General features: G+C 37.0%; 1 protein-coding gene across 4 annotated transcripts in view; it reads left to right on the top strand.

Moving 5' to 3' along the window:
• Positions 1 to 9,471, top strand: part of PRDM5 (PR/SET domain 5) — a 193,889-nt gene extending 184,418 nt beyond the window's left edge. For all 4 annotated transcript variants that reach the window (XM_045799063.2, XM_045799061.2, XM_045799062.2 and 1 more), the window contains one exon: positions 7,650 to 9,471. In XM_045799063.2, coding sequence (XP_045655019.1) covers positions 7,650 to 7,814 — 165 coding nt within the window. In that variant the 3' untranslated portion in view covers positions 7,815 to 9,471. The remainder of the gene's footprint in view (positions 1 to 7,649) is intronic.
• Positions 9,472 to 26,304: the final 16,833 nt, after the last annotated feature.

The raw sequence follows: 26,304 nt of genomic DNA, 5'->3' as shown, positions 1-26,304 counted from the left end.
GAAATGCAGCATGCTCAGAGAGAGAACTGGGTGTCTTTGTTCCAAAATTTTATCCTCTTAACCTACTCATTCTGGATAGAAGTTGTCCTTTCTCACCCATTCCGTCTTTCTCCTTCCTAAATAACACTCAAATCTATTACTTCCTCTCAGTTTCTATTTCCACTAGCAGTGCACAGCCCAAACCCTCCCTGTGTTTTATTACATTCAATCTCCAGTGTACGTGTTCACCACCCTTTCAAAGTAATGTTTTTTTTTAATTGAGATGAAATTCACATAACATAAAATCAATCATTTTAAAGTGAACAATTCATTGACACTGAGTACATTAACAGTGTTGTGCAACCGTCACCTCCATCTCATGCCCAAACATTAATGTCCCAAAATAAAATTCCATACCCATTAAGGAGTTATTCCCTACTTTCCGCAGACCCTGACAATTACCAGTCTTCTTTCATTTCAATAGATTTACCTATTCTGGTTATTTCTTGTAAATGAATCATACAGGATGTGACCTTTGTGACTGGCTTCCTTTACTTAGCATAATGTCTTCAGGGTTTATCTACATTGTAGCCTGTATCAGTACATCATTCCCTTTTATGGCTGAATGATATTCCGTTGTATGTATATGCCACAACTTGTTTAGCTATTCATAATTGATGCGCATTTGGGTTGTTTCTCCCTTTTGGCTATTGTGAATTGCTCTGAGATGTGCATACAGGTGCTTAAGTACCTGGTTTAAATTCTTTGGGCCGCAGACCTAGGAGTAGAGTTGCTGTGTCATATGATGATTCTGACTTTTCAAGGAGCTGCTGTCTGTTTTTCATAGCAGCTGTACCATTTTATATTCCCACCAGCAATGCCCGAGAATACCAATTTTTCCACATCTTTGTCAATACTTTTAATTTCCTGTTTTTTAAAATTATAGTCCTCTTAGGGCATGTGAAGTGATATCTCATTGTGGCTTTGATTAAAGTTCCTCAAGGATTAATAATATTGAGCATCTTTCTATATACTTGTTTGTTGGCATTTGTATCTTCTCTGGAGAAATATCTCCTTAGGTCTTCTTCCCATTTTAAAATTCTGTTATTTGCCTTTTTGTTGTGGAATGTAAGAGTTCTTTGTATATTCTAGATACTAGACATCTTCTTACATTCCATAAATTATCTTTTCACTTTTTTAATAATATCCTTTGATGCATGAAACTTTTCAGTTTTGGGGGTGCCTGGCTGGCTCAGGCGGGAGAGCAGGCAGCTCTTGATATGGCCGTTGTAAGTTTGAGCCCTACGTTGGATGCAGAGATGACTTAAAATAAATAAAATCTTAAAAAAAAAAAAAAGCTTTTCAATGTTGAAATTCAATTTATCTGTTTGTTTTTTTCTTTTTTCGCAACATGCTTTTGGTGTCAAATCTAAGAATTGTCAATTTCAAGGTCATGAAGATTTACTCTCCTGTTTGTTTGTTTGTTTGTTTTTTCTAAGAGTTTGATAGTTTTAGCTCTTACATTTAGGTCTTTGATCTATTTCAATTTTTTGAATATAGTGTGAAGTAGGGGTCCATTCTTTGGCATTATTTTTCGGCTTTTCACCAATGTGATGTTAGCTGTGAGTTTTTTATAAATGCCCTTTATTATGTTGAGGAAGCTCCCTTCTCTCCTATTGTTCAGTATTTTTATCAAGACAGGGTGTTGGATTTTGTCAAAGGCTTTCCTTCATCAACTGAGATAATTGTTTTAATCTTTTGTTCTGTTAATGTGGTGTATTACATTGTTTGATTTTCTTATGTTGAACTACCATTGCAGTCTGGATAAATTCCATTTGGTCATGACTTGTAATCCTTTTAATATACCTTTGAATTTGGCTTGTTAGAGTTTTTGTTTTTTGTTTTTTTGTTAGTTTGAAGATTTTTGCATCTGTATTCAAAAAGTTTTCTTTAATATTTTTGTCTGGCTTTGGTATGGAGGTAATGCTGGCTTCACAGAGCAAATTAGGAAGTATTCCCTCTTCTTTGTTTTTTGGGAGAATTTGAGGAGATTAGTGTTAATTCATCTTTAAAGGTTTGGTGGAATTTATCAGTGAAACTGTCTGGTTCTAGACTTTTCTTTGTTGGGAAGTTTTTTGGGTTTTTCTTGTTTGGTTTGTTTTGTTTTTTTGATACAATCTCTTTACTTGTTACTGGTCTCTGGAGTTTTTCTGTTTCTTCTTGAATCAGTTTTGGTTATTTGTGTGCTTCTAGGAACTTGTTCATTTCATCTAAGTTATCTAATTCATTGGCATACAGTTCATAGTATTCTCTTAAAAATCCTTTTTAATTCTCAGGTGTCAGTAGACATGTGCCAATGTGATTGTCTCAAAGTAAACTTAATCATGTGCCTCTCTGTGATAGTGTCTCACAACCCACAGGGTAAAATCCACCTTCTTACTTAACTGAAAAATTATTCTTTTTGTCAATTCTTATTATTAAATCTTAATCTCTTATCTGTCAGTAGTCTACATTTTACTTGTACTAACACTGAATTTCCTAAAGCAGTGATGCTGTTCTGCATCCCTGACCCTTGTTCCATGTGGCTACATGCACTACTTCCTCTGTTTGGAAAGTCCTCTCCATCTCTTGTTTACACTGCCTGCCATTCACACACACACACACACGCACACACACAAATGACATTTGAGTGGCGTTTGAGCAAAATTGTAAAGAAAAAACTGATCTATGTTGTTCTCAGTTCGTTATAAGTTTGCTCAAATGCCACTTCACTCATCAACACTAGCGCCTTAGGCACAGGCATTCCACCCCATGCAGCTCCCCCAGCATGCCTTAGCTGTTGAGCTTCTAGTATCTTTGTTACTATCCCCATGGTGATGACTTCCAAATCTCTCTTTCTCCTGCCTAGAATTCTCTTCTGAACCCTAGGCAGGTATTTTGAAGCTGCTTATAAGACATCTCTCCTATCTTCCACACTGAAATCAGTATCTCCCCAGCCTTCTCAGTCACTCAACATGTACATCTCTCTGAGGGCTCCACCGTCTCCAAATAACTCAAACCAAAGCTCTGAGCCTCGTGCCAGATACTTTTTCCCTAAGCCATGACCAATAGCATCATCTAGTTGAGCTTCTATTGTGGGAAAGACACAGTGATCCAGTTTATATATATTCTCTCTCATCTCCACTACACCCCAGAAATACCCAGGTATTATTTCCACTTCTGTGGAGCAATTGAGGCTCACTGAAGTTGAGTGACTTGCCTCTTCTCTACCACTTATTACTGGCGAAGTCAGTAGTCTAGGGTTCAAACCCAAGTAGCTCCCGTTCAGTCCCAGTAATTCCCGACAGTCTTTCCTTCTATGTATTTCTCAAACTTTTTATCTTTTTTAAATTGCCATTGCCCCCTTCACTCTTCTCTTTTTCTCACTCCTGACATCCAATCCAGTAGCAAATCCAGTTGGCTTTACATTTAAAATAAGTTGAGAATCTGAACACTTTTCACATCTCCCCAACTACCATCTTAGTCTCCTGCAATACAGCAGTAGTTTCTTAATTTATCTGTCTTTGATCTTTGCTTCTCCCAGTCTGTTCTAAGCTTGCCACCCGGAGTCATCTTTTTAGAACCTGAGTCAGATTTTATATATTTTAGATGTAGATTGTATATGTAGTATATTTTACTCATTTGCTCAAACCCTCCAATGACTGTCCATCCCATTTAGAATGAAAACCAAAGTTTCACCATGGTCTGAAAGTCTCTATGGATCTGCACCCCCACCCTCCTATCCCTACTGCTCTCACTTCACCACCACTGTCCACCTCACTCTGACCACATCATTTCCTTGCTGTTTTTCAGACACATGCAGACACATTTATATTCCAATAAATAGGTCTTTTTGTTGTTGTTGGGGGGGGGGCGGCTGCTTCCCTTGTCTGGGACACCCTTCTCAAGTTATCTTTATGGCCTTCTCCTGTACTTATTTCAGTTCTCAGCTCAAATTCTTCTCTTTCTTATTTCCATTACTTTGATAACCATCACCCCATATTCTTCTCCTTCATGGCACTTACCTGAATATCACATATTTGTTTGTCTAATTATTTATTATGTATTATAAGTTCCATGACAACAGCGTTTTTTTCTTTATTGTTTGTTGCTGTATCATAAGGCCTAGAACATTGCCTGGCATATAGGAAACATTTAGTGAATATTTTTAAGAGCATAAATCAATGAATCAATAAGTCCTGTCTTAGTTCATATCCAAATCATTTCTGGCTTAGAGTGGAATAATAGTATTGGCCTTGCTGACTCAAGCTTGCTGACTAAATGATATTTTAGTTTTAGTCTCTATTTAGAATCCTTTAATGAATCTCCACCACTTGCTGAAGATACTTCTAGTGTCTTATTATGATTACCAGGATCTCCAGGGTTTGGCTCCAGCCTTCAACTCTAACATCTTTTTCAAGTTATTTCTCTTATTTATTTATTTATTTATTTATTTATTTATTTATTTATTTCAGCTTGTTGCTCTAATAATCTATTTCTTCAGCCTTAGTGAACTGTTTTCACTTCCCCACATGAGCCTTGCTCGTTACAACCCTCTACCTTTGCACGTTCTCTTCCATCTCCCTGGGATATCATTCCCCACCTTATGACCTGACAACACCTGTACATCTAGGAAGACTTGATTGTCCTCTCCTCTGTTCCTTCTTCTAGCAGTATGTTCATGGCATTGAAAATATTTCTCTTTAGGACTGTGGACTCCATAGGGCAGGACAGAGTGCTCTTTGTTATTCTGTTTCTAACTGAAGTGGCAAGGCACATTGTATGTGATTGATAAATGTTAATTAAAGATGTTTATATAGAATTTTAATATTCTCTCTCAAGGTACTTTGATAAATGTGTTGTTTCACTTCATTTTAAAACAAAATCCGCTTACTGCTAGCCTAGAGAAAGAATAAATATTTTCCTGTTCTTTGGCAGGTGAATAATACTAATTTGGAATAGGTGGAAGGGTTTGCTAAGAACTTCAGGTGGAAATAAAGAAAAGGAAGCATTCCTGTTGACTATTTGAATTCTTTCTTGCTCTCCCATAATTTTAAAATGACCATGAATGTCCTTGTATTTGACCGATTTATACAGAACATCAGTTTGAAGTCTGTTAATGACTGTTTAAGGTCATGAAAACATAGCTTTTAACGTGTAGGTAGTCACTTTCACAACTGTGACATCAGCTACCCTCTACTGACATTTAATCCTCGGGCCCTCATTCAAAAATCCATTGGGTTGTTCTCATCCCAGCTCCTGTTGGAGCTTCGAGGACTCCTTAATTCAGAGCCATTATCAATGACTTCAGCATCTTGCTCCACTTCCTTTCCATTTCTCTAGCTTGCTGCTGCTGTAATTTTCCCATGGTGACCATGTAAATGAACTTGAACTTGTATCCCTCACAACACACTGGTGAGTTGAACTGTCTGAGAACCTCCTTTATTTTTTCAGAGAGGTTTTTATTCCTTAAAAATGGTGTCAGCCAGGCAAATGGAAAAAGTACAGTTAGCTCACATATCTTTGTTTGAAGTTCGAGCCTTTAATAATAGTCTGTCCTTGGGGTTACAAAGACTCTGAATCCACACTGCGTGGGTTTAAATCCTGGAAACCACTTCCTAGTTCTGTGACCTTGGGCAACCTGCTTGAGACACTGAAGTGAAAGTGTCAATTTCCTTCTGTAAAATGGGGTTCATAGTACTAGTATCTACCTAAAAGGGTGAGGTGAGGATTGCACAAGTTATTTTATGAATTGCAAAGAATGGTTCCTGGCATATAATGAAAGCTGATGTTAGCCCTTCAACCTACTTCCTGTGCCAAATACTGAAATGAGACTGAAGTGAACAAGACACTATGTCCCCTGTACTCACAGACCGCTCATTCCTGTGGGGTATAGACATTGAGCAAATAGACCTGAATAAATACCTAATTGCATTCTATGATAAAGACTGGGAAAAAATTTAAAAAGGATGAGGGGGAGGCATAAAAGAATACTTCAGGAAGAAGTCTCTGAGAAAGTAACTCTAAGTAACCTAAAGGATGAGAAGGAGTCAGCCATGGGGGAGAGAACATTCCAGGCTCAGGGAATAGTATAAATCAAGGCCTGTAGGTGGGAACAAGTCTGGGTATTAGGGGAGGTAAGAAGGCAGGTGAAGCTAGAGCATCGTGAGAAGGAAGGGATGCAAGTGAAGTTGGAGAGCAAATTGACCGGCCTTTGAACCATGGTAAGGAATTTATTTTGAATCTACTTTCAATGGGAAGCCAGTGAAGAATTTGGTATCTATTGCTCATTACATGGGCTTTAGAGAAGGAGCCAGGGAAATAGAAGATAGGGGATATATTATAATTCTACGTTATTTATAATAACAAATTTTGATTATACTTATAAAAACAATTTGGAAATTTAGAGTTTCTTTAACTTGAAAATAATCTCTCTAGGTACCTTCTTCGATTTCTCTGGAATTATTCCACAGGCTTTGGCGTACTTACATTGCTCATAGGACTTTTATCTACCAAACATCTTAACCACTTTTCTTTCCCTTTCTTTCCTTCCTTTCTTTCTTCCTTCCTTCCTTCCTTTCTTTCTTTCTTTTTCTTTCTTTCTTTCTTTCTTTCTTTCTTTCTTTCTTTCTTTCTTTCTTTCTTTCTTTCTTTCTTCCCTTCGTCCCTTCCTTCCTGTCTGTCTGTCTTTCTTTCTTTCTTTCTTTCTTTCTTTCTTTCTTTCTTTCTTTCTTTCAACAAATATTAATGGAATGACTACTCTTGCCCTAATGTTTCTTAGACCAGTAAGGAGACAGACATAAGAAAATCACCTAATTACATTCAGGGTAAGTGTTTTATAAAGGAGAAGTAGAAGCTACTATGAAAGCATTTAACCGAGGACTTCTGGCAGACAGATCATATAGGCTTCCCCGAGGAGTCAGTAAGAGGAAGCTACATCAAGAGAAGTGGGAAAGTACTGAGGCAGGAAGACCTTACATCTTCTGTGGTAATTTAATATTTGTAATTATTAGATAGCTAACATCTGTTGGGCCAGGTGTTGGTGATGTGGCAGAGCTTATATGAAATAAACATGTTAGATGCCTTAGTTAAATGAGTGTATATAATAAGAAATCAAGAATTGGAATTGTGGGTAATAAACTTCCACTTAGGATGCTTAAAGCAGTGTTAACCTTTTACTTCACAAGTGGGACTAAATTGAAGGGGTCGCTGGCGAGACACGTCTTGTGCTATTTATGTCATATGGAGAGATGCCCTGGGCCATTGGGCATTTTGTTTAAGAGGTTTACTATGAAATTGTCAATACACTCCATCATGGGAAGAAAGATATTATTCCCAAGGAGTTATTTCTCTAGACATGTTTAAATACAGTAGTGGAGGAGGAGAGAGGGTGGTTAGGGTATAAAGGACACACACATTAAATGCAAACAGCTTTTGGGAACTATAATTAATTTTCTCTACCCTTTAGTTGAGATGTTAAATTCCATTTGTTTCAAGCAATTTTTGTTCTTATGCCCATCGGTACATACTTGATAATAGGACTATGCATAATGTATATTGTATAAATGATAAATCGGCATATCTTCAGGTTTTTCAGTATAATATGATTGGATTCTTTGGGTCTTTTCTAGGTTTGTGACTTGGCTTTTAGCCTAAAGAAAATGCTGATCCGACACAAGATGACTCACAATCCCAATCGTCCACTGGCAGAGTGCCAGTTTTGCCATAAGAAGTTTACAAGGAATGACTACCTCAAAGTGCACATGGACAATATCCACGGGGAAGCTGACAGCTAATGGTATAGCTGTAAAGGAATTCAGCCGTTTAGAAGGGCTTCGAATAGGAAACCCAGATTTCTCTCACCTGATTAGCATAGCAGAAGTAGCTGAAAGCAATTCACTGGTCCCATAGTTCTTATCTGCTACCTTTAGAGTTTGTAGGTGCTTATGCAAAAAAAGAAGAGAGAAAAAGAAAGAAGAAAATCCTACTTCTACCAAAAAATGGTACAAATGGAAAAGAAAACTTTGTAGCCTTGCAAAATACTTCTCGTGCTCTGTTTTATAAAATGGAAAAAAGAGTCATGGCTTTCCTTCTTGGGCACGTCTCTGTAATGAAGTTTATTAACATACACTTTATTAGACCTTTTTATTTTATTGTCATCTTTGTGTGTGTGTGCATGTGTGCATATGCTGGTTATTACAACTGGCTACTACTGATTTAGCCAGAAAGAAATTAATATACCAAAATATTTCATTGCAGATGAGGATAAGGTCAAGAGTTTTTAAAGTATCAAGCATACGATAACAGGATAAAACTTGCTCTTTTGTGAAACAGACCAAAAGTTGATCTTATTTATAGCTCCCTACAACAGTTCAGTTTAAAATAAAGAGGTATTTAAGAACTAAAGCATCTATTGAATTATTCTCCTTTTAGACAATTCTTAATAAGAAAAACATTATTTCCTCTAATCATTTAGATGCAGACATTCATGGTCTGCAAGCTTACGTAAGATCTGTACAGGACCAGACACTTAAATATATATCAGACTGATCCTCCCGAGTTTATACTGGTTATCTTTAGAAATTAACAATATACAAATACATATAACTAAAAATTGAAACAAAATAGGTTCTCGGTGTTTGTTGACTGACAGAGTGTCAGCACATAGTGGCATTACAATATTAGTTATGATGAACCTAGCCCTTTACCTTCTCATTCCATAAAAGTCACAGAACATGTTGGTGCAAATGTAATAGAGTCCTCAGAGCATTAACATTCTGTTTTGCAAAAGACGTTTTCAAGAATCTTGGCAGTAGGTGAATCTGAAACACTTTTGAATTACCCTCAATTGTCCTATATAATTAGGAATCCAGAATAAAAAATACAAATCTGGCAATTGTTATGATTGTAATTATCACTGATGCTTAAGGGAAATTGAAGCAAGAAGCTTAATTTCTTCCTTTAGGTTATATTTCGGTAACATACTTGAAAGCAACATACAATGAGCAACTTGTTTTGGGAGAAGGTATGATAAAATATAATAGTGATGTCAAAAGAGTATAAAGGAATCCAAAACCAGGAGAAAATCAAAATGAAGTCCAAGTCATGATTTTTTTCTACTTAATGCTCAGTCAAAAAGAAGAAGTATAATTTTAAGGAAATTGGTTCTAATGATTTAAGGAGAAAGGTTATCTGAAGACACGGTTCTTTGAGGTCAGGAATCTTGTTTTAGAATTATATTTTTGCTCAGTTCCAGTTTTAAAAGGAAACATAAAGATTCAGTCCAGAGATTTAAACTCTGTAAAAGTACTAAATTTGAAATTCACCAGAGATAACTTTAAAAAATATAAATCTCAGATTATAATTTAGAAGATATCTAAGTACGGTTGTATGTAGCATTTTTGTATCTGAAATTATAGACTGTATTTTATAAAAATAGATTTTGGTCTTGTTTCTCACTCTGTCATTTGTTTCAACAGGGTATTTTTAGATCTAAAATGTTTTCAATTTAACATGACAGTCTGTTTAATATCATTTGAATATAAAAGGACAGCTGTAAAATTGGGTGTGTGTATTATTTAAACACGTTCCTTCCTTGGGATGCTACCTCCTCTTATGGGATGGATGCTTCATATCCCGATTATGTGATGAATGTGAAACTTGAAAAGAAGCCAAATTCAATTTTGTATAATCTTGATGACTCACAATTTACAGATCTGCTGTAATTGGAAATTACCCTTGAAACCATGTTGTCTCCATGTTGCCGCATAAACTGATGAGGAAGAGCTGCTGGGCCTTATCAGGCTGAAGGTTCATAGTCAAGAAAACTTTAGAAAATGGTGTTTAGGGGCGCCTGGGTGGCACAGCGGTTAAGCGTCTGCCTTAGGCTCAGGGCGTGATCCTGGCGTTATGGGTTCGAGCCCCACATCAGGCTCCTCCGCTATGAGCCTGCTTCTTCCTCTCCCACTCCCCCTGCTTGTGTTCCCTCTCTTGCTGGCTGTCTCTGTCTCTGTTGAGTAAATAAATAAAATCTTTAAAGAAAAAAAAGAAAGAAAGAAAAAGAAAATGGTGTGGAAAGACCTACTGGTCCACAGTCTTTTTTTTTTTCAAAGCACTGACACCAAAACAAGTCCTTAGAAGACTGTGTGCTGTTACCTTTATCCAAAAGATGATTATTTATAAGCATTTCAGATATACTAGTATTCACATCCTGCAACTTTTAAATCCATTCAGCAATATCGAAAAGATGAGAATTTATTTTTTTTTTTTTTAGGTTTGAGAATTAAGAACATAAATAGTTACAGAGGAAAAATCCTATTGGCAAACTGGAGTACAGGTACCCACTTGGAAGTGTTTTTCTTTGTTTTTCTGCTATAAAAGATTATGGCTCAAGTGCTTTCTTGGGAACAGACCAAACTCTCAGGTACCCATGAAGTCAGGGCTACCTAATTTTAAGAGGTATTCAGTAATATGAGTGTGTTCAGATAGCCTCTTATGATCATTATCTTTGTGTATTAACATTCAGGATATTGATATATCTTGAATTCCTTCTTGTCTCACAATCACGAGCTTATATTATTTTCCATCTTGTTCTTTTTGTTGTTGTCGTTGTTGTTCTTTGGGCTAGATGGGAAACTTTATTGATTAATCATGATCAACAGTTGCAGCATAAAAGTATTCATTGGTGATTCCTTCTTGGGGTTATACAGGGTAGTTTAAATGCTACTTTTAAGGACCGTGTATCTTATATCGTGTGTGTGTGTGTGTGTGTGTGTGTGTGTGTGTGTGTGAGAGAGAGAGAGAGAGAGAGAATTGGCAGTGGATCACTTTTACTCGGTGCTTTACAATGCAACTACATTACTCGGCTCAAAATTCTTCTGACCTGTTGCAGCCAATTCATTGGATACATGTGATCATGGATCACAGGTCCTACAAACGTTAATTTGTGCATGAAATTTAAGTGCTTCTGTGTCTCCCAAAGCTGGAAAAGAAGGAAGGCAAGAGAATAGGTACTGGAAATATTCGTTTTTTTTCCTTCACAAATCTAAACATGGCTTATGAAAACTCATCTTGTGGTTGTGAATATATGGAGATGGGTGGGCAGGAGGAAATGTGTCTCTTTAAAACCATAAGATTTTATCATTAGTATTGAGGTGTATTTGCAGGTATATAAATGTAGCATTGTAAATATAGCAGAACTTCAATAGCATTTTTATTGTTTAAAAGTCTGTGATAAATCTGTGTAAATCACTGCCACAGTTGGTGTTAGCATTGTATTTTAATATAAAACTAACACAGTTCTATAGTAAAATCCATATGAACATTTTAAATTTGTTTTTGATGAAAGAAGGAAATATAATTGCTCTTACACCCAGGCCTCATGCTTTTATAGTTTACTTCTAAGCATTTCTAAATCTGGAAAATATTTCTAAATTTAAGCCGAGTTGGTCTCAGGGCAATAAGAGAAAACAGCTTCCTTATATCTCATCTCATTATTGGTCATACATAAACAACATGTGAAAAGGAACATCACTGAAAACAAAAGAAACCTGATTTATAGAACCATCTCCGAGCAAAAATATCCTGAAGTTCACAAATATATTGTAAGGCTGATAAAAGTTACAGCTAATGTTTTAGGTATTCCTTTTTTCAAAAGTGGTGTTCATTATCTTGGTGTTGCCCCAATCTTGTGAGTCTTCCCTGATACAAAAAGTCACATCATCATCATCATCATCATCATCACCACCACTGCCATGTCTCCAAGGAGTGGATTTGGAGATGATGAACTCTTTTAAATTTGATTTCTCAGAGTCAGCGAAAGCAGTAGTTCTTTGGAGCTGACTCTCGTAGCTTTGACTGCGTTGGGCTCAGAACTGTGTTGTCACCCTAGGTTGTTAATTTGTTGTGTGACAAAATAGAAAACTGACTCTGGAGCCCTCAGCATGGGCCATGTCAGAATATTCTAAATTCCCTAGGCCCATGAAATAGTACAGAGTGCAACAGCTAGCTATCTTATACTAATGGTGTTGCTGATCCAATGTCCGAGTTTATTTTCTTCCTGTAAAAAAATGCTTAACACAATACTGTAAAACAAATGTTTGTATTTGTTACAAAACAGTCTCCCTAAATATTTGATGGCACATTTAACTGACTAATCCTGTAAACATTAGGCAATTAGGGTAAGGTTTTACTCCTTGGGCCCATGCCACCCTGGCATGTTACATAGCAGAAGGAAACTAAGATTTTGAGTAATGTTCATAATTTATATGCTGAAAATTGAGAAAGGATGTAGAACCATTGAAACTTGATTATCTAAATTAATGTAAAGGAGTTCATATGAAATATCACTGTTTCTGACAAGAAGCACTATAAACTTACTAAGAATTAATTCCACTTGGAAAGCAGACACACACAAAATCCATTTGCCTTTACAAAATAGTATAAAAAATGAAAAGAATCCCGGCTCACAGGAGACACTTGAAACATTCCATTACTTCATTTTTAAATTTTGTCTTCTTGGAGAATATCAAGTAATGCTCTTTTCTTTAAAGTTAATTTTGTCTGACGTCTTTTGCATAATGTTTGGCTAGTATACCTTTTCCCCCATTCTTCTACTGAAAACTGTTCTGTGAGTATATGTAAATTTTAGATGTGTTTCTAATAAACAACCTATGGTAAGATTTCACATTTTTATCCTGTTTGACAGTGCTGTGTGCTTTTCAGGCTGTGATGATGAATTTGCCCTGCCTTTCCCACAGTCTCATGTAGCCTCCATTCGGATGCCTGACTGGGCTTGTATTGGAGTCTGTACTCAGAGAGAAATATGCTCCTTACACCCAACATATGAAATTCATCATCACCAACGTGTAAATCTGATAAAAGCCTGACATTGTAGACTTAATCCTAGACCCTCCTCTGTATGGTTCTCGCTGACCCAAGGTAGCTACCGATGCACAGCCTAAAGCAAAAGAGATTCCTTAAAACTGCTGAAATCTGAACGAATACACTACCATTATTGGGATTTAGTTGTTGAAACGGCATATCCTCTGTTCGTTCTTTAATATTTGATAAAGCAACCCATAAAAAAGGGAAGTGTGTTGGATTCCAAGTCTATATATATATATATTTTTTTTTTCTTTTTTCCTTTCTAAAGTAAGTATTAGCCGGCATCTGGAAAGCTGAAATTGCCTTTGATGAGAAAAAAGGGCCTGAAATTATCTTCTATGAAATTGAAGGGAAATATACACTTCCTATGCTAAGTAGGAATATAAAAGTATGGAGACAGGGAGATACCACATTTACTTGATTCTAAAACTTTTTTTTTTTTAATTGGCAAACTGACGAGTATTCTGTGGAATATTACATATAGTAAATAAGACTTCTGAAAAATTAAATTTTGTGGAAATTAACTAGTCAGTACTTTTGACAGCCTTAAGTCTAGTTTTATTATTGAAATCTAAGAAGTCCTCTCCTGACCTCACATTTTTGGTAATCAGATTTATCACACTAGTGACAGAACTAACCATTTGCAGCTCATCTTCTGCTTGACAAACAGAGCACACAGCATTCTCCAGAACATGAGCTAAACTAGAGCAGTGTCAAGTATAACACACTAAGTGTCCCCTTCAGGCTTTCCTGCTCTTTTCGTGCGGAATTCCTTTCTTGTGCTGTTCAGCTGCTGCATAACGTTAGTGTGCTCTCCAGTTTCACCTTCAGCTGGGCTTTGAGAGTGACAAGTTGGTATTGTTCCCGGACTCAAATTATGATATTTAGGATTTAAGTTGTATCCTTTCTGCTCTGACTATAAAATATGAAATTGGGGCAGACAAATTTAGTTGATTACAGTATTATTAGACTAATTTGTGAGTTGAACCAATTGGCTTTATACTGCTAAAAACTATTTCATACCCCTAATTATGCCAATTCAGTAAAGGGCATGGAGCTCGTGGCCTACTACAGATCCTGAGAGAGAGGGTGGCACAAAGTCATGAGGATTGAAAGGAATTCAAAATGTATGCCCTCTACACAGGAATACAATACTCTCCTAAAACCGGGTATGTTGGAATTAAAATTTCAGGTAAGAGTATTACAATGTAGGAATTCAGATGTCTTTCCTAAGGCGTATATGTTATATAGCATTAAGATTAAACCCCCATCTCCTGACTTCTTTTTCTCTCTTCTCTTACTGGAGATAATCACTTCACACTTATACAACACCAAATCTGAGTCTGAATTTGATATATGTTAACTTCCTTAACAATGAAATGGATTTAATAGCATCTACTTGTTGGCTTTGTTGTAAGAAATATATCAGAAAATGCATTCTGCAAAGGATGCCTGGCACATAACTGGGGTTCGAAAAGTAATAATGCCCTAGTGTCCCTCCAGGTAACTCCCTTGTCATCTTGTATATCCTATCAGAAACTTCCACTACTCTGCAACATTCCAGCTCATACCTGGAAGCCAACTTGTCACAAGCCAAATTAGATAAAATTTAAATTGTGTATCATTGGTATAATTACAGTGATAGGAGCATTTCATTTGGGAATGTTTTTGAAAATTCTTCCAATTCTATCAAGTTAGCACACTAATGCTTTCACAAAATTACCTATTTTAACTCAAGCATATAAAAGAGATATTTTTGTTAATGCCTAGATTATCAGGTGTTTTTTTATTGTGCTAAAACTACATCTTGCTCTTATCTTAAAATAGAATCTAATCAATAATTCTGATTTTGTAAGACTTGAGCTGTGTACCTCTTCATTAACAAAGTAGTAGTACCCAAATGTTCAAATAGGAAAAAACCTTATTATATTATTCATATTTTAAATGACATAACTCAAATGAAGCTCTGCGAACAAAAACAAAAACTGGGTGTTAAAAATAATTTAATTGCATCAAAACCCATGAATTAATCAAGTATGGGCAAATGAACATTAATACATCTTTCCCCTTTAAACACATTGAAAAAGAAGGAAGGAATTTTCTGAGAAGATTAAAAAACCAGAAAAATGAGTAATTCATTTATGGCTAAGTTCAGCTATTACTTTGAATGGAAAAAATAAGGTAAAAGTATATACATGAAGTGAAAAATAAGGTCAGATTTTGAAAAAATGATATAAATCAAATCTTGTTATTCATACAATGATCCTTTATTCATGTAATGATCCTGAGATAATTTTTGAATAGTGATTTTCTTAAGCAAATGAACGGTAGTGAAATATCCTAGAATTAAGGGTATCTTATTATACAAAATCAATAGTTTATAGAGAAATTATTGCAAATAAAGATTCTGAAATACATTGGTAGAAGACAAAATAATTTTTCCACTTGTCTTCTGAAACTCGTACCACCAATATAATTAATATTTCAAGTATTTAATTGCATAGAATGTTAGACATGAGCACTGTTGCAAGTTAGACAAACCACAACAGTGAAACATCAAGGAAAAATGTCTCACTGTGGCTGATGAAGGGAGCCCAGACAACTAGAAATGATAAGAAACATGAAAACCTTAACATGACTTTTCCATAACTTTCAAATTTGCATTTTGATAGCCTTTGCAGGCTCTGAATCCTACATTATATTAGGGTCTCTGGGAAAAAAAAAAAGAAAAAAACAAAACTGGTGTTTCATGTTCTCTTTGGCATTACTGTCATTAGAAGTTCCAGGAGCAGTGGATTTAATTTCCTCATCATTCATTTGGGTCTCATACTTTGCAAATTGGATATGTTCAAGGAACTGGTCAGAATATATCCCTCTCTGTTGTTGACAAGGGTGTTGTTATCTTAGAGAAAATGTTTTATCAATTAAAATACCTTGTCTTCTATAAAGGGAACTATTGAATGGTTTGGAATTTCTGATATTAAAGGACCTGCTAAATGGTGAGGCTCACAGGACCTAACGGTTTTTTGTTGTTAATTGTTGCAATGTGTTTTCAGACGGAATTTTCTGGACTGAAACATTAAGCGTTAACTGTTCTTTCTCGCCACAAATCCCTGTGGTAGGTTGTTTCATGAGTGAGTCCCAGTGAATCATGACTCTTGGCATCCATGACTTTGTAAGGTCTCTTCCCACATTGGCTCCAGCTTGGCCTATCACATACTTTGGCTGATGGGACATATACAGACATAATAAAAAAGCTGTGTCTCACTTCTTTGGAATGTTGCCAACCTCTATCACGTAAAGAAAGGTCAGCGTCTTGAAGGATGGGAGAACACATGAAGAGAGAGACCTAGCCATTCTATCTAAGCCAGCTCTTAGCCTAGCTGAACACAGTCACATGAGGGAGCGTAGGCAAGACCAGTAGAAGGACCTTTCACCCAATATACTGAATCATGAGAAATAATTATTGTTTGAAATCCTTAAGTTTTAAGGTGGGCTGTTGTAAGAGAGAAAACATTCATAAATTAGTATATATTAGTATGCAAAGGGTTTTTACTTTAAGAAAAACCTATAATATATGACATAGGCTTTGAGACTAGGCAGTGGATATATAGGCTGGAAAAAGTGGCAAGTAAGCTGCCGGCCAAAGCTGAAGGAATGGCAGACAAACTTTAATGGATGCTGAAAAAATGGGGAAACTGCTATTGGAAAGTTGAAAAATTCATCATAAAAAAATTTTCTTGACTGTCCTTGTAGTAAAAATGGGAGTTAGAAAAATTGTACCTAGGGGCGCCTGGGTGGCACAGCGGTTAAGCGTCTGCCTTCGGCTCAGGGCGTGATCCCGGCGTTATGGGATCGAGCCCCACATCAGGCTCTTCCGCTATGAGCCTGCTTCTTCCTCTCCCACTCCCCCTGCTTGTGTTCCCTCTCTCTCTGGCTGTCTCTATCTCTGTCAAATAAATAAATAAAATCTTTAAAAAAAAAAGAAAAGAAAAGAAAAATTGTACCTAATGAACTTGTGGATCTAGCTTAAGGAGATTTCCAGCAGAATGATGAAATTGCAGTGCATTTCTTTGTGTGTGATAAGATATGAAAAGAGATGAATTAAGAAGGGATAGTTAAGTTTGCAAAATTCAGAAGACATAGGTATCCAAGTATTGCTGGGTTGAGGAAAATAGAAAGGTTTTGCATTTCCATCTCTCCAGCCAGGGCTTTTTCTTTAGCCAACAGATTCTCAAAACAAGAAACAGCCTTAGGGAGGAAATCAAATCAGAGATGTTGTCTATGAAAACCTTCATTAAGAGCTCAGAAAGATTGAAGGTGGTGCCTAGTAAGCCCCCAGTTCAATTAGACAAAAATATTTCTAGGAATGTGAAGGGTGTTGTTCCATGGCACTTTGTCATTCCATGCAAAGTACAGAAACATATGTCTGAAAAAGAATTATTGATGTGGCATTGGGGACATGGAGTAAGTTTCAGTTAGATTCATAGAATACCCAAAGAATATCAGCTTGGATTAAAAGGGACTGAGTCAGTTCAAAATGAAAAAGCATCTGGACACCAACATTCAATGGGGAAGGAAGCAGACTGGAAAAACTATTCAGTTACTCAAAAATTTCAAACACAGGCCATTTCCTATGGAAAAGGAAAGACCTCCCTGAGGATAGAACCAAGGAGAACGATTGATGAGAACCACTCCTATAGAACAGACCCGGGCTCTAATCAAGAAAAGTACCTGGGCCTTGAATGGAAGCTTTGACAGCATGTGTCCAGTTGGATTTCAGAATTTTCAAGGACTTTCTGTGTGTCTCTCATTCCAAATTTGTCATCTGTATATAGAGACAGTTTTATTTTCTTATAAGACTATTCAAGTTGTCTATTTCATCTTGGGTGAGTTTTAGTAGTTTGTGGGTTTTGAATAACCGGTCAATTGGACAATTTTATCTAAGTTGTCAAATTTATGTGCATAGTTGTTGGGAGCATTTTTTTTTTTATAATTGTTTTACTATCTTGAGGTTGTAATATCTTCTCCTTCATTCCTAATATTGATAATTAGTTTATTTTTTCTTATTTTTCTTGGCCAGTATTGCTTAGGGGTTATCAATCATATTGATTTTTTTCAAAGAACCAGCTTTTTGTCTTTTTTATTTTGATTTTCTGTATTCTATTTCATTGATTTCTGCTCTTACCCTATTGTTTTCTTCCTTTGGTTTGCTCTAGAAGAACTGCGCTTCTTCTAGTTGCTTCTGGTAGAAGCTCAAATTACTGACTAGAGACCTTTTTTCCTAAAAAAGCATTTAATGCTGTAAATCTCCCTCTACATTCCACAAATTTTGATATGTTACATATTTATTCCATTCAAAATATTTGCTAATTTTCCTTGAGACTTACTTTTTGGCCCATGGGTTATTTAGAAGTATATTGATTAGGGGCGCCTGAGTGGCACAGTCGTTAAGCGTCTGCCTTTGGCTCAGGGCGTGATCCCGGCGTTCCGGGATTGAGTCCCACATCGGGCTCCTCTGCTATGAGCCTGCTTCTTCCTCTCCCACTCCCCTGCTGTGTTCCCTCTCTCACTGGTTGTCTGTCAAATAAATAAATAAAATCTTAAAAAAAAAGTATATTGATTAATTTCCAAGTACTTGAAGACTTTCTGCTATTCTAATGTTGATTTCTTATTTAATTCCATTATGGTCAGAAAAATACTTTGTATGATTTCAATTTTGAAAATTTTGTAATACTTGTTTTATGATCTAAGATGTGATATGTGTTGAAAAATATTCCATATATACTTTAAAAGATGTATTCTATTGTTGGGTGGAGTGAGTTCTGTAGAGTCTATAGTTAGATACTTGGTTAATGGTGCTAATTCTTTTGTACCCTTGCTGATTTTTCCTGTGGCAGTTCTATTACTCTCTATTATGAGAGAGGAGTGTTGATATCCCCAATTATTATTGTGGATTTGCCTATTTCTTCTTTCAGTTCTGTCAGGTTTTGCTTTATGTATTTTGATGTTCTATTGTTGGGTGCATACTCATTTAGGAATGTTATGGTTTTTTGGGTTTTTTTTTTTTTTTTTTGGCAATTGGCCTTTTTATTCTTATGTAATATTCTTCTTTATCCCTTAGAACTACACCATCAGATTTTTTGGTCTCCAATTTACAGGCAGCAGATTGTCAGACTTCTCAGCTTCTATAACTGATGAGCCAATATCTTATAATACATCTCTTACTAAACAGTGACAGAGAGAAAGAAAGAGAGAGAATAGGAGAATAAAGTTTCCTCTTGATTCTGTTTCTTTTTGTACTAATTGGAGAACCCCAGTTAGTACAATATTCTCTTTCTTTGCTGAGCATTTCTATTTTCCCGTTGTTTTCAGGAGTGCTCACAACTGCCTGCTGTAAGATTATTCCAACATCTGTGTCATGTTGGCATTGCATCAGTTCATTTTCTTTTCCCATGTGAGTTGAGATTTTTCCTGGTTAGTTGTTTTGTAATTTTGCATTGTATCCTGGACATGTTGAATATTATGAGACTTTGGGTCTTGTTTAAATCCTATGGAGAATGTTGGTATTTTTATTTAAGCAGGCAGTTGAATTGGTGGAGTTCAGTTCACAAGTCCCAATCTTCCTTCTGTAGGCTATAGTTCCAATGTCAGTTCCAAAGCAGTTTTCAAATTCTTTGCAGTGCTTTTTGCAGTGCTATTTGGATCTACCTCATATGTGTGCCACCCTGTAGTCAGTCTTGGACCTGTGTAGAATTGTATCATTATTTCAGCTCCTAATATTTTTGGCATTTTTTGTTCCTATTTTGGAATAGGATCAGATCAGATTCACAGCTTAGGAGTGGGGCCAAGAGTTCATAATCCACTCTAGGAGCCTGCTTTTCTGAGTTCTTCCCTTTCCACAATCTTTCTGGCCTTTCCAGTTCCTTAGAGCTCCTCATTTTGGTCCTCCAACTCCATATTACCCTGCTCTGCTGTATACTTCTGCAACTTCATCTGCATCTGCAGTCAATTCCCAGGACGAAGGAGAAAACAGAGGAGAGCTGGACACTCTTGCTATGAAAGCATCCACTGAACAGGGAGCACATTTTTATTCCCTCAGGGTTTTGACTCCTGCAGTTCCCTTTTCTGGCTGTGTCTCATCATCATGGGATGACCTTGGGGATGGAGTGTGAGAGAACAGAAGAAAAAGGGAAGGAAATAAGGGGATTCCCATACTCTCTCTGAGACTTACATGTTTCTTTTCCTGCTTTGTGCACCAGAGCTAGCAGGCTTCTATTTGCACTCGTAATGCCCACTGCATTTGGTCAGGGATTCCAAGGAGGGGGAGTAGTATACCCACCATAGATTAATTCAGACTTGAATTCTGATCTTCCCTAATCCACTTGCTATCATTTACATTTCAGATTTCTCAAATAACTGTTTTATACAGTCTGTCCAGGTTTGATAGTTATATTCAGTGAAAGAGGCCCTCCCATTCCATTTTTCCCAGAAAAAGAAACCCATTCCTCTCTTTGAAAGGGAAGACCTATTGAGTCATCCATCCCTATCTCACTACAACATATTGGGTTAATAGGAACAGATAACTTGTCTTTTTGTTCAGGTCTCTGGATAAAAAAGAGTTGCATATGGGGACTCTCAATCACACCTGCCCCAGATACAGATCATTAAATTATGGACTCAAAGACCAATGCCATGATTGGATGAGACCTTGGAGTCTTGATAGAAATTAAATGCATTTTGAATGTGGAAGGTGCATGGGGGAAGCTCTGGGGGCTGTGGTAGCCATGAATATGGACTACTCAGAGCTTCTGCTGTGGGGAGCATAGCTGAGTGATGGCTCTAGGGATTGCCCCTTCACTGCTTTCATGCTGAAGCCATGCTTCTGAAGCTGACGTTGGGAGTTATAATGGAGGCCAATTCCAGTGAGCCTAAGGACACCTCTGATGTACAATTTTGGCTCAAAGACTCCCCACTGGCCTGGATGAACCTTTCTTAGACCCACCTACAGTCTGAGGCTCCTACTACCCCATCCTCTTTCTTACTTCTTTCACAGAGGAAGGAGTGACCTGGATTACAATCTGAAGGTGCTCCATGCCTCCTCTGGCTATCTCCTGTTCTTTCACATTTTCTCTAATAAATCTAATATCTGTCTAATCCCATCTTGGAAACTGCTTATTAGAAGACAGGAAATAACACAGGACCCAAGGACAAATTGCAGTAGATTGTTACTTAATGTAGCATGATTGTTACCTGATGTATCATGCCTCTCATTATCTACCTCCTTGTGTAGCCCCCAGAGTAATCAGGGTTTTTCAGATAAACAGACCAAAAGGATATATACCTTATAGATATACTTATTTTATTTTAAGGACTTAAAATTTGCAAAGGTAAATCCACAGCTGGATTACATTCTAGAGGTATGTATTCTAATTGTGCATTGAGTGTATGTGTGTATGTGTGTGTTCACGTACATACACATGGTAAGCTTTATACAGAGATGTCCTAAGACAGTTTTAAGCAATTCTAATCATTTTTTAGATTTTAATCCCTGGAAAAATTATAATGGTCTCAAAATGAATTTTATTTACTATATTTCAGAGAACCAAGGGTTTAAGAGTATCTTTTAAAACAACTGACAAGATCCAGCCTATAGAGGTTGGCTCAAATTATTATTGTTTTTTAAAGATTTTGTTTATTTATTTGAGAGAGAGACAAAGAGAGAGAAAGAGAACATGAGCAGGGAGAGGGCCAGAGGGAGCAGGAGAATCAGGCTCCCCACTGAGCAGAGTGACCCTGAGATCATGACCTGAGCCAAAGGCAGACACTTAACCCACTGAGCCACCAAGATGCCCCTGGTTCAAATTATTTTTAATGTCCTTTCCATGTGCTATATGACAGTAGATTTTACAACTTGCGAGAATTTGGGTAAAGAGAATTTACCTTGCAATGTTTAAATGGGGAACTCCTCAACTGTTTCTCACTAAGAAAATGGCAATTTCTTTTTTTTAAGTATTTTATCTATCTATCTATCTATCTATCTATTTATTTATTTGAGAGAAAGAGACCACAAGAGGGGGGAGGGTCAGAGGGAGAAGCGGACTCCCTACTAAGCATAGAGCCCTATGTAGGGCTCTATCCCGGGAGTCCAGGATCATGACCTGAGCCGAAGGCAGATCCTTAACAGACTGGGCCACCCAGGCATCCCGAAAATCGCAATTTCTCAAGTCATTTTTTTGTTTTACTTAATGTAGCATTTAACTAGCTTTAAAGAAAGATGCTCAAGGAGCCATTGGCTTCTAATACTGAGATTCCATAGAAAACTAAACATACTAAGTTCTAGAGCAACAAGCATTACTAGAACTAATCTTGCCAGTATGTTGAGCAATTGCAGCTGTTTGTAGCCCCATTTCCAGAAGGCAACCTTTAGCACATACTTGTCCCAGATTTCCTACTGAACCACCAACTTGAATATACTCATACTACAAACTTCTGTGATACTTCACTTGATAATTTTTATAGTTTTTATTTTTAATTACTTATTTATTTTTAGTTATTTGAGAGAGAGCAAGAGCAAGAGAGATCACAGGGAGAGGGAGAAGCAGACTCGCCATTGAGCAGGGAGCCCAATGTGGGGCTTGACCTCAGGACCCCAAGATCATGACCTGAGCTGAAGGCAGATGCTTAACCGACTGAGCCACCCAGGTGCCCCAATTTTTATAGTTTTTTGACAATAGCTACTTAATTAGTGTCAACTAATCTAAAAGATATTTGCAAATATGACTGGGATTTGGGGATAACCTGCAGGATAACCTGCACTTTGAAGAAGTAAAAGAATCCCAAATAGTCTGTCAGCCCTGGCGTTTTTGTCTATTGTGGTAGAGCTATGACGTGTGCTGCTCCAATTGCTTTCCGTCTGCAGGTGGCATTTAATTGTGAAATGGATTATATTCATTAGTTCTTACCATATTTCTCTTGTTCTGCTGACCACTATATGCCAAAGTCATGGCTGTACCCAAAATGGAAGTTAAACTAGTCCATTTTATTCCAGTCTAGCATTATTAACTCCTCAAGTACGACTTGAATATATCTTTCAGATATAAGTGCAAATGAGCATAAGGATCATATTATTGATCATATAGCTATTCAGTGTTAACTCAGCAATGACAGAGAGAGAGGTTTCCAAAATATAATAATTCAAAAGACCTTTACATTTGTAATGTGATTTCTATCTTTGGAGACAATTGATATAGCAAAATGGACTTCAGTGGCAATGGAAAGGTTTAGAACAACCCACTAAAGTAGGAAGGTCGTAAGGGGAGAGGTAGAGAGAGGGATGATGCAGAGAAGTTTCCAACAGGTATATTATACCATTCTGAGATTCTGGCAAAAAAAGTTCAGGCCACTCATGTTGTGGTATAGGTCAGAAGCAGCTAAGTAACATTAACATTATGCAGATAGGCAGAGCCCCGCGACAGGAGTCTGGGAATGGACTGGAGGACAATTGGCTTCATGGAATGGTGCTGATCAGCACGGAGCAGATCCCCAGGTGCTGAGTTAAGGTTCAGGGATGGAATATCAGCAGCTAAGGTAGCAAAGATAAGCCAGAGCTTATGTAGACCGTGTCCTGCTAAAATGAGCTAGAAACCATTTAGTACTTCAGATTCACCAGATGCCATATCAGGCGTGAGTCTCTGTGGCCATCTCTCGCCACGCCATGCCAGATGTCACAGTCTCTGGGACCTGCGTCATCCTAAGAACTGCACGTATGGGGACCACAGTGTCTGAACTGTTGTTCAGAACATGCAGGAGTCAGATATTGCAAATATTTGCAGTTGCTGTGACTGATTTCATATAAAGGATGATTCTGTTAGTTCCTGGACTCTCAGAGCATCCATCCAGGTCATGCACTTTCAGTCAATGTTCAAGGTGTAAGTTTCCCAACTGTCGAAATACTGTATCATATTTTCATCCCTATAATGTTCTGAATCATCTTGTTCCTAGAGCAAACCACACCATTCACCATCAGCCACCCTGAGGCCCTGCAGTATACTACTGCCCTAACCCTTCTCCCATATCTTCTGAAACTGTCTCTCTGTTGTCAGCAAGCACTCCTCTAGTTGTCAGTTTTTTATGATTTTGTGCTTCATCTTCCAGCTTGGCTGATTGTTGTCCACCTGAGTTGGTGAATACTTTTTCTCTCATGTCTCACAAACCTTAGAGTCAGTAGATGGAATTGGTGTCAAGGAAAGCAAGGTTGGTTTAACATTTGAAAATCAATGTACTTCATCATGTTAGCAAAGTAAAAAAATGAAACTATCATCTCAATAGACCCAGAAAAAGCATTTGACAAAATTCAACATCAATATCTGACAAAATTCTTGGTAAACTAGGATAGAATGGGCTTTTCTCAGCCCGATATAGACCACAAGCAAAAAACCATAGCTAGCGTCATACTTTCTGGTGAGAGACTGAATGCTTTTCTCCTGAGATCAGCAAGAAGGTAGGATGTCTGCATTTACCACTTCTGTTCAATACTGTGTTGAAGGTGCTAGTCAGTGTCACTCATCGACGCAGGATCATCTATACAGGAAACCTAACGGAATCTACAAAAAGCAATTCGATAATAAGTGTGGTTAGCAAGTTTGTAGGATACAAGATCATTATACAAAAATCAATTCTATCTCCATATACTAGGAATAATCAGAAATGGGAATTTAAAAATGAAATTAAAAACAATATTAAAAATACGGAATATTTTGGGATAAATCTAATAAAAGATGTGCAAGATCAGAAAACTAAAAAATATTACTGAGAGAAATTTTAAAAGACCTAAGTAAGTGAAGAGAAATTTTTCATTTAATGGGTTGGAAGACTCAATAATGCTAAAAATTACAATTCTTCCCAGATTGATCTATAGATTCAATACAATCCAGACAAAAATTTCAGAAGGCCATTTTTTTAAATTTATAAAGAGATACTAAAATTCATGTAAAAATGCAGATGATCAGGGGCGCCTGGGTGCCTCAGTTGGTTAAGCATCCGACTCTTGATTTTGGCTCAGGTCATGATCTCAGGGTCCTGAAATTGAGCCCCGTGTCAGGCTCTGCACTGAGCAAGGAACCTGCTTGAGATTCTCTGTCTCCCTCTTCCTCTGCTCCTCCTCCCTCCCCGTTCACACTCTACCTCTCATAAAACAAACAAACAAAAAAAAAACCTTTATAAATACATATAAATAAATAAATAAATAAATAAATAAATAAATAAATAAATAAATAAATAGAAAGAAATGCAGATGATCAAGAATAGCCAAAACAGTTTTGAAAAAAGAAGATTGGGGGACTTTACTTAATTTCAAGTCAAAGTAGTCAAGAAGATACAGTATTGACGTAAGTATTAGACAAATAAACAGAACCAAAAAGAAAGTCCAGAAATAGACCCACACATATATTAATGGGTGATTTTCAATAAAGGTGCAAAGGAAATTCAGTGGAGAGAGTACTGTCTTTTCACCATGTGGTGCTGGAACAATTGCATATCCACATAGAATCATGTGAGACAGCTCAAATGCTGACCGACCCATGTGGCTCTACTGGGGACAGAAAGGCCATGGGCAGTATTGCCATCTTCGGTATGATATTGAGAAATGGTGAGCAACTCTTAGAATAAAACTTTCAACACATGAAGAGCAAAACAAAATAAGGCGGTCGTATCTCAAACGGTAGTTACGTTCCTGGAAAAGTTAGTATATATTAAAACTATGCAAAATGATTTATGTTTATATATAAGATGAAATCAGGCTCAGATAATTAGAATGAGTGGGTGGTGCAAAATGTGCATTCAGTAAAGGTTATTGAACAAATTAAAGAAAGGCTGCTTTCTGACTTCAACTTCTTGCAACACCCTCTCCACTTTAGTTTTAAACTTTCTCAAAAGCTGTGAAAGACAATGGTGAGATGTTTCAGATCTCAATCATTTAGTTAGGGATATATTTTACTCTGGGGAATCCAAATCTCCAGACTTACCTTTCCTACAGTAGATAAGTTGTAAGAGCAGGGACTGCCGATCCTGAGCCATAGTTCTGGGTTAATGTCCCTGCAGAAAAACCCGCTCTTTACCTTGCAGGGAGACACCATTCCTCCCTTCCACTTAACGACAGTACAGTTCAAAATAATAGGAAACCTTAAGAGTAAGATGTAGAGCTTTATTAAAGTTGATCTATTGGTTTTCATTGTAATTAACTCACATGTCATCCAGAGTGGCCTCAGCCTTTTCCTACTGCAAACCTGTGGTCAGTTGCAATGTGTTCAGCTTCCTCCTGCAGGAAGTGAATCAGAATCATTAACAAACCTGAGTGTTTCACATAAAATTTTCCCTTGAATATAAACTGTATCAACTTTC

The sequence above is a fragment of the Ursus americanus genome, chromosome 13, assembly GCF_024610735.1.
Source record: "Ursus americanus isolate L20-20 chromosome 13, mUrsAme1.1.p, whole genome shotgun sequence".
Classification (NCBI taxonomy): Eukaryota; Metazoa; Chordata; class Mammalia; order Carnivora; family Ursidae; genus Ursus; species Ursus americanus.
This window is presented reverse-complemented; position numbering and strand designations above follow the sequence as displayed.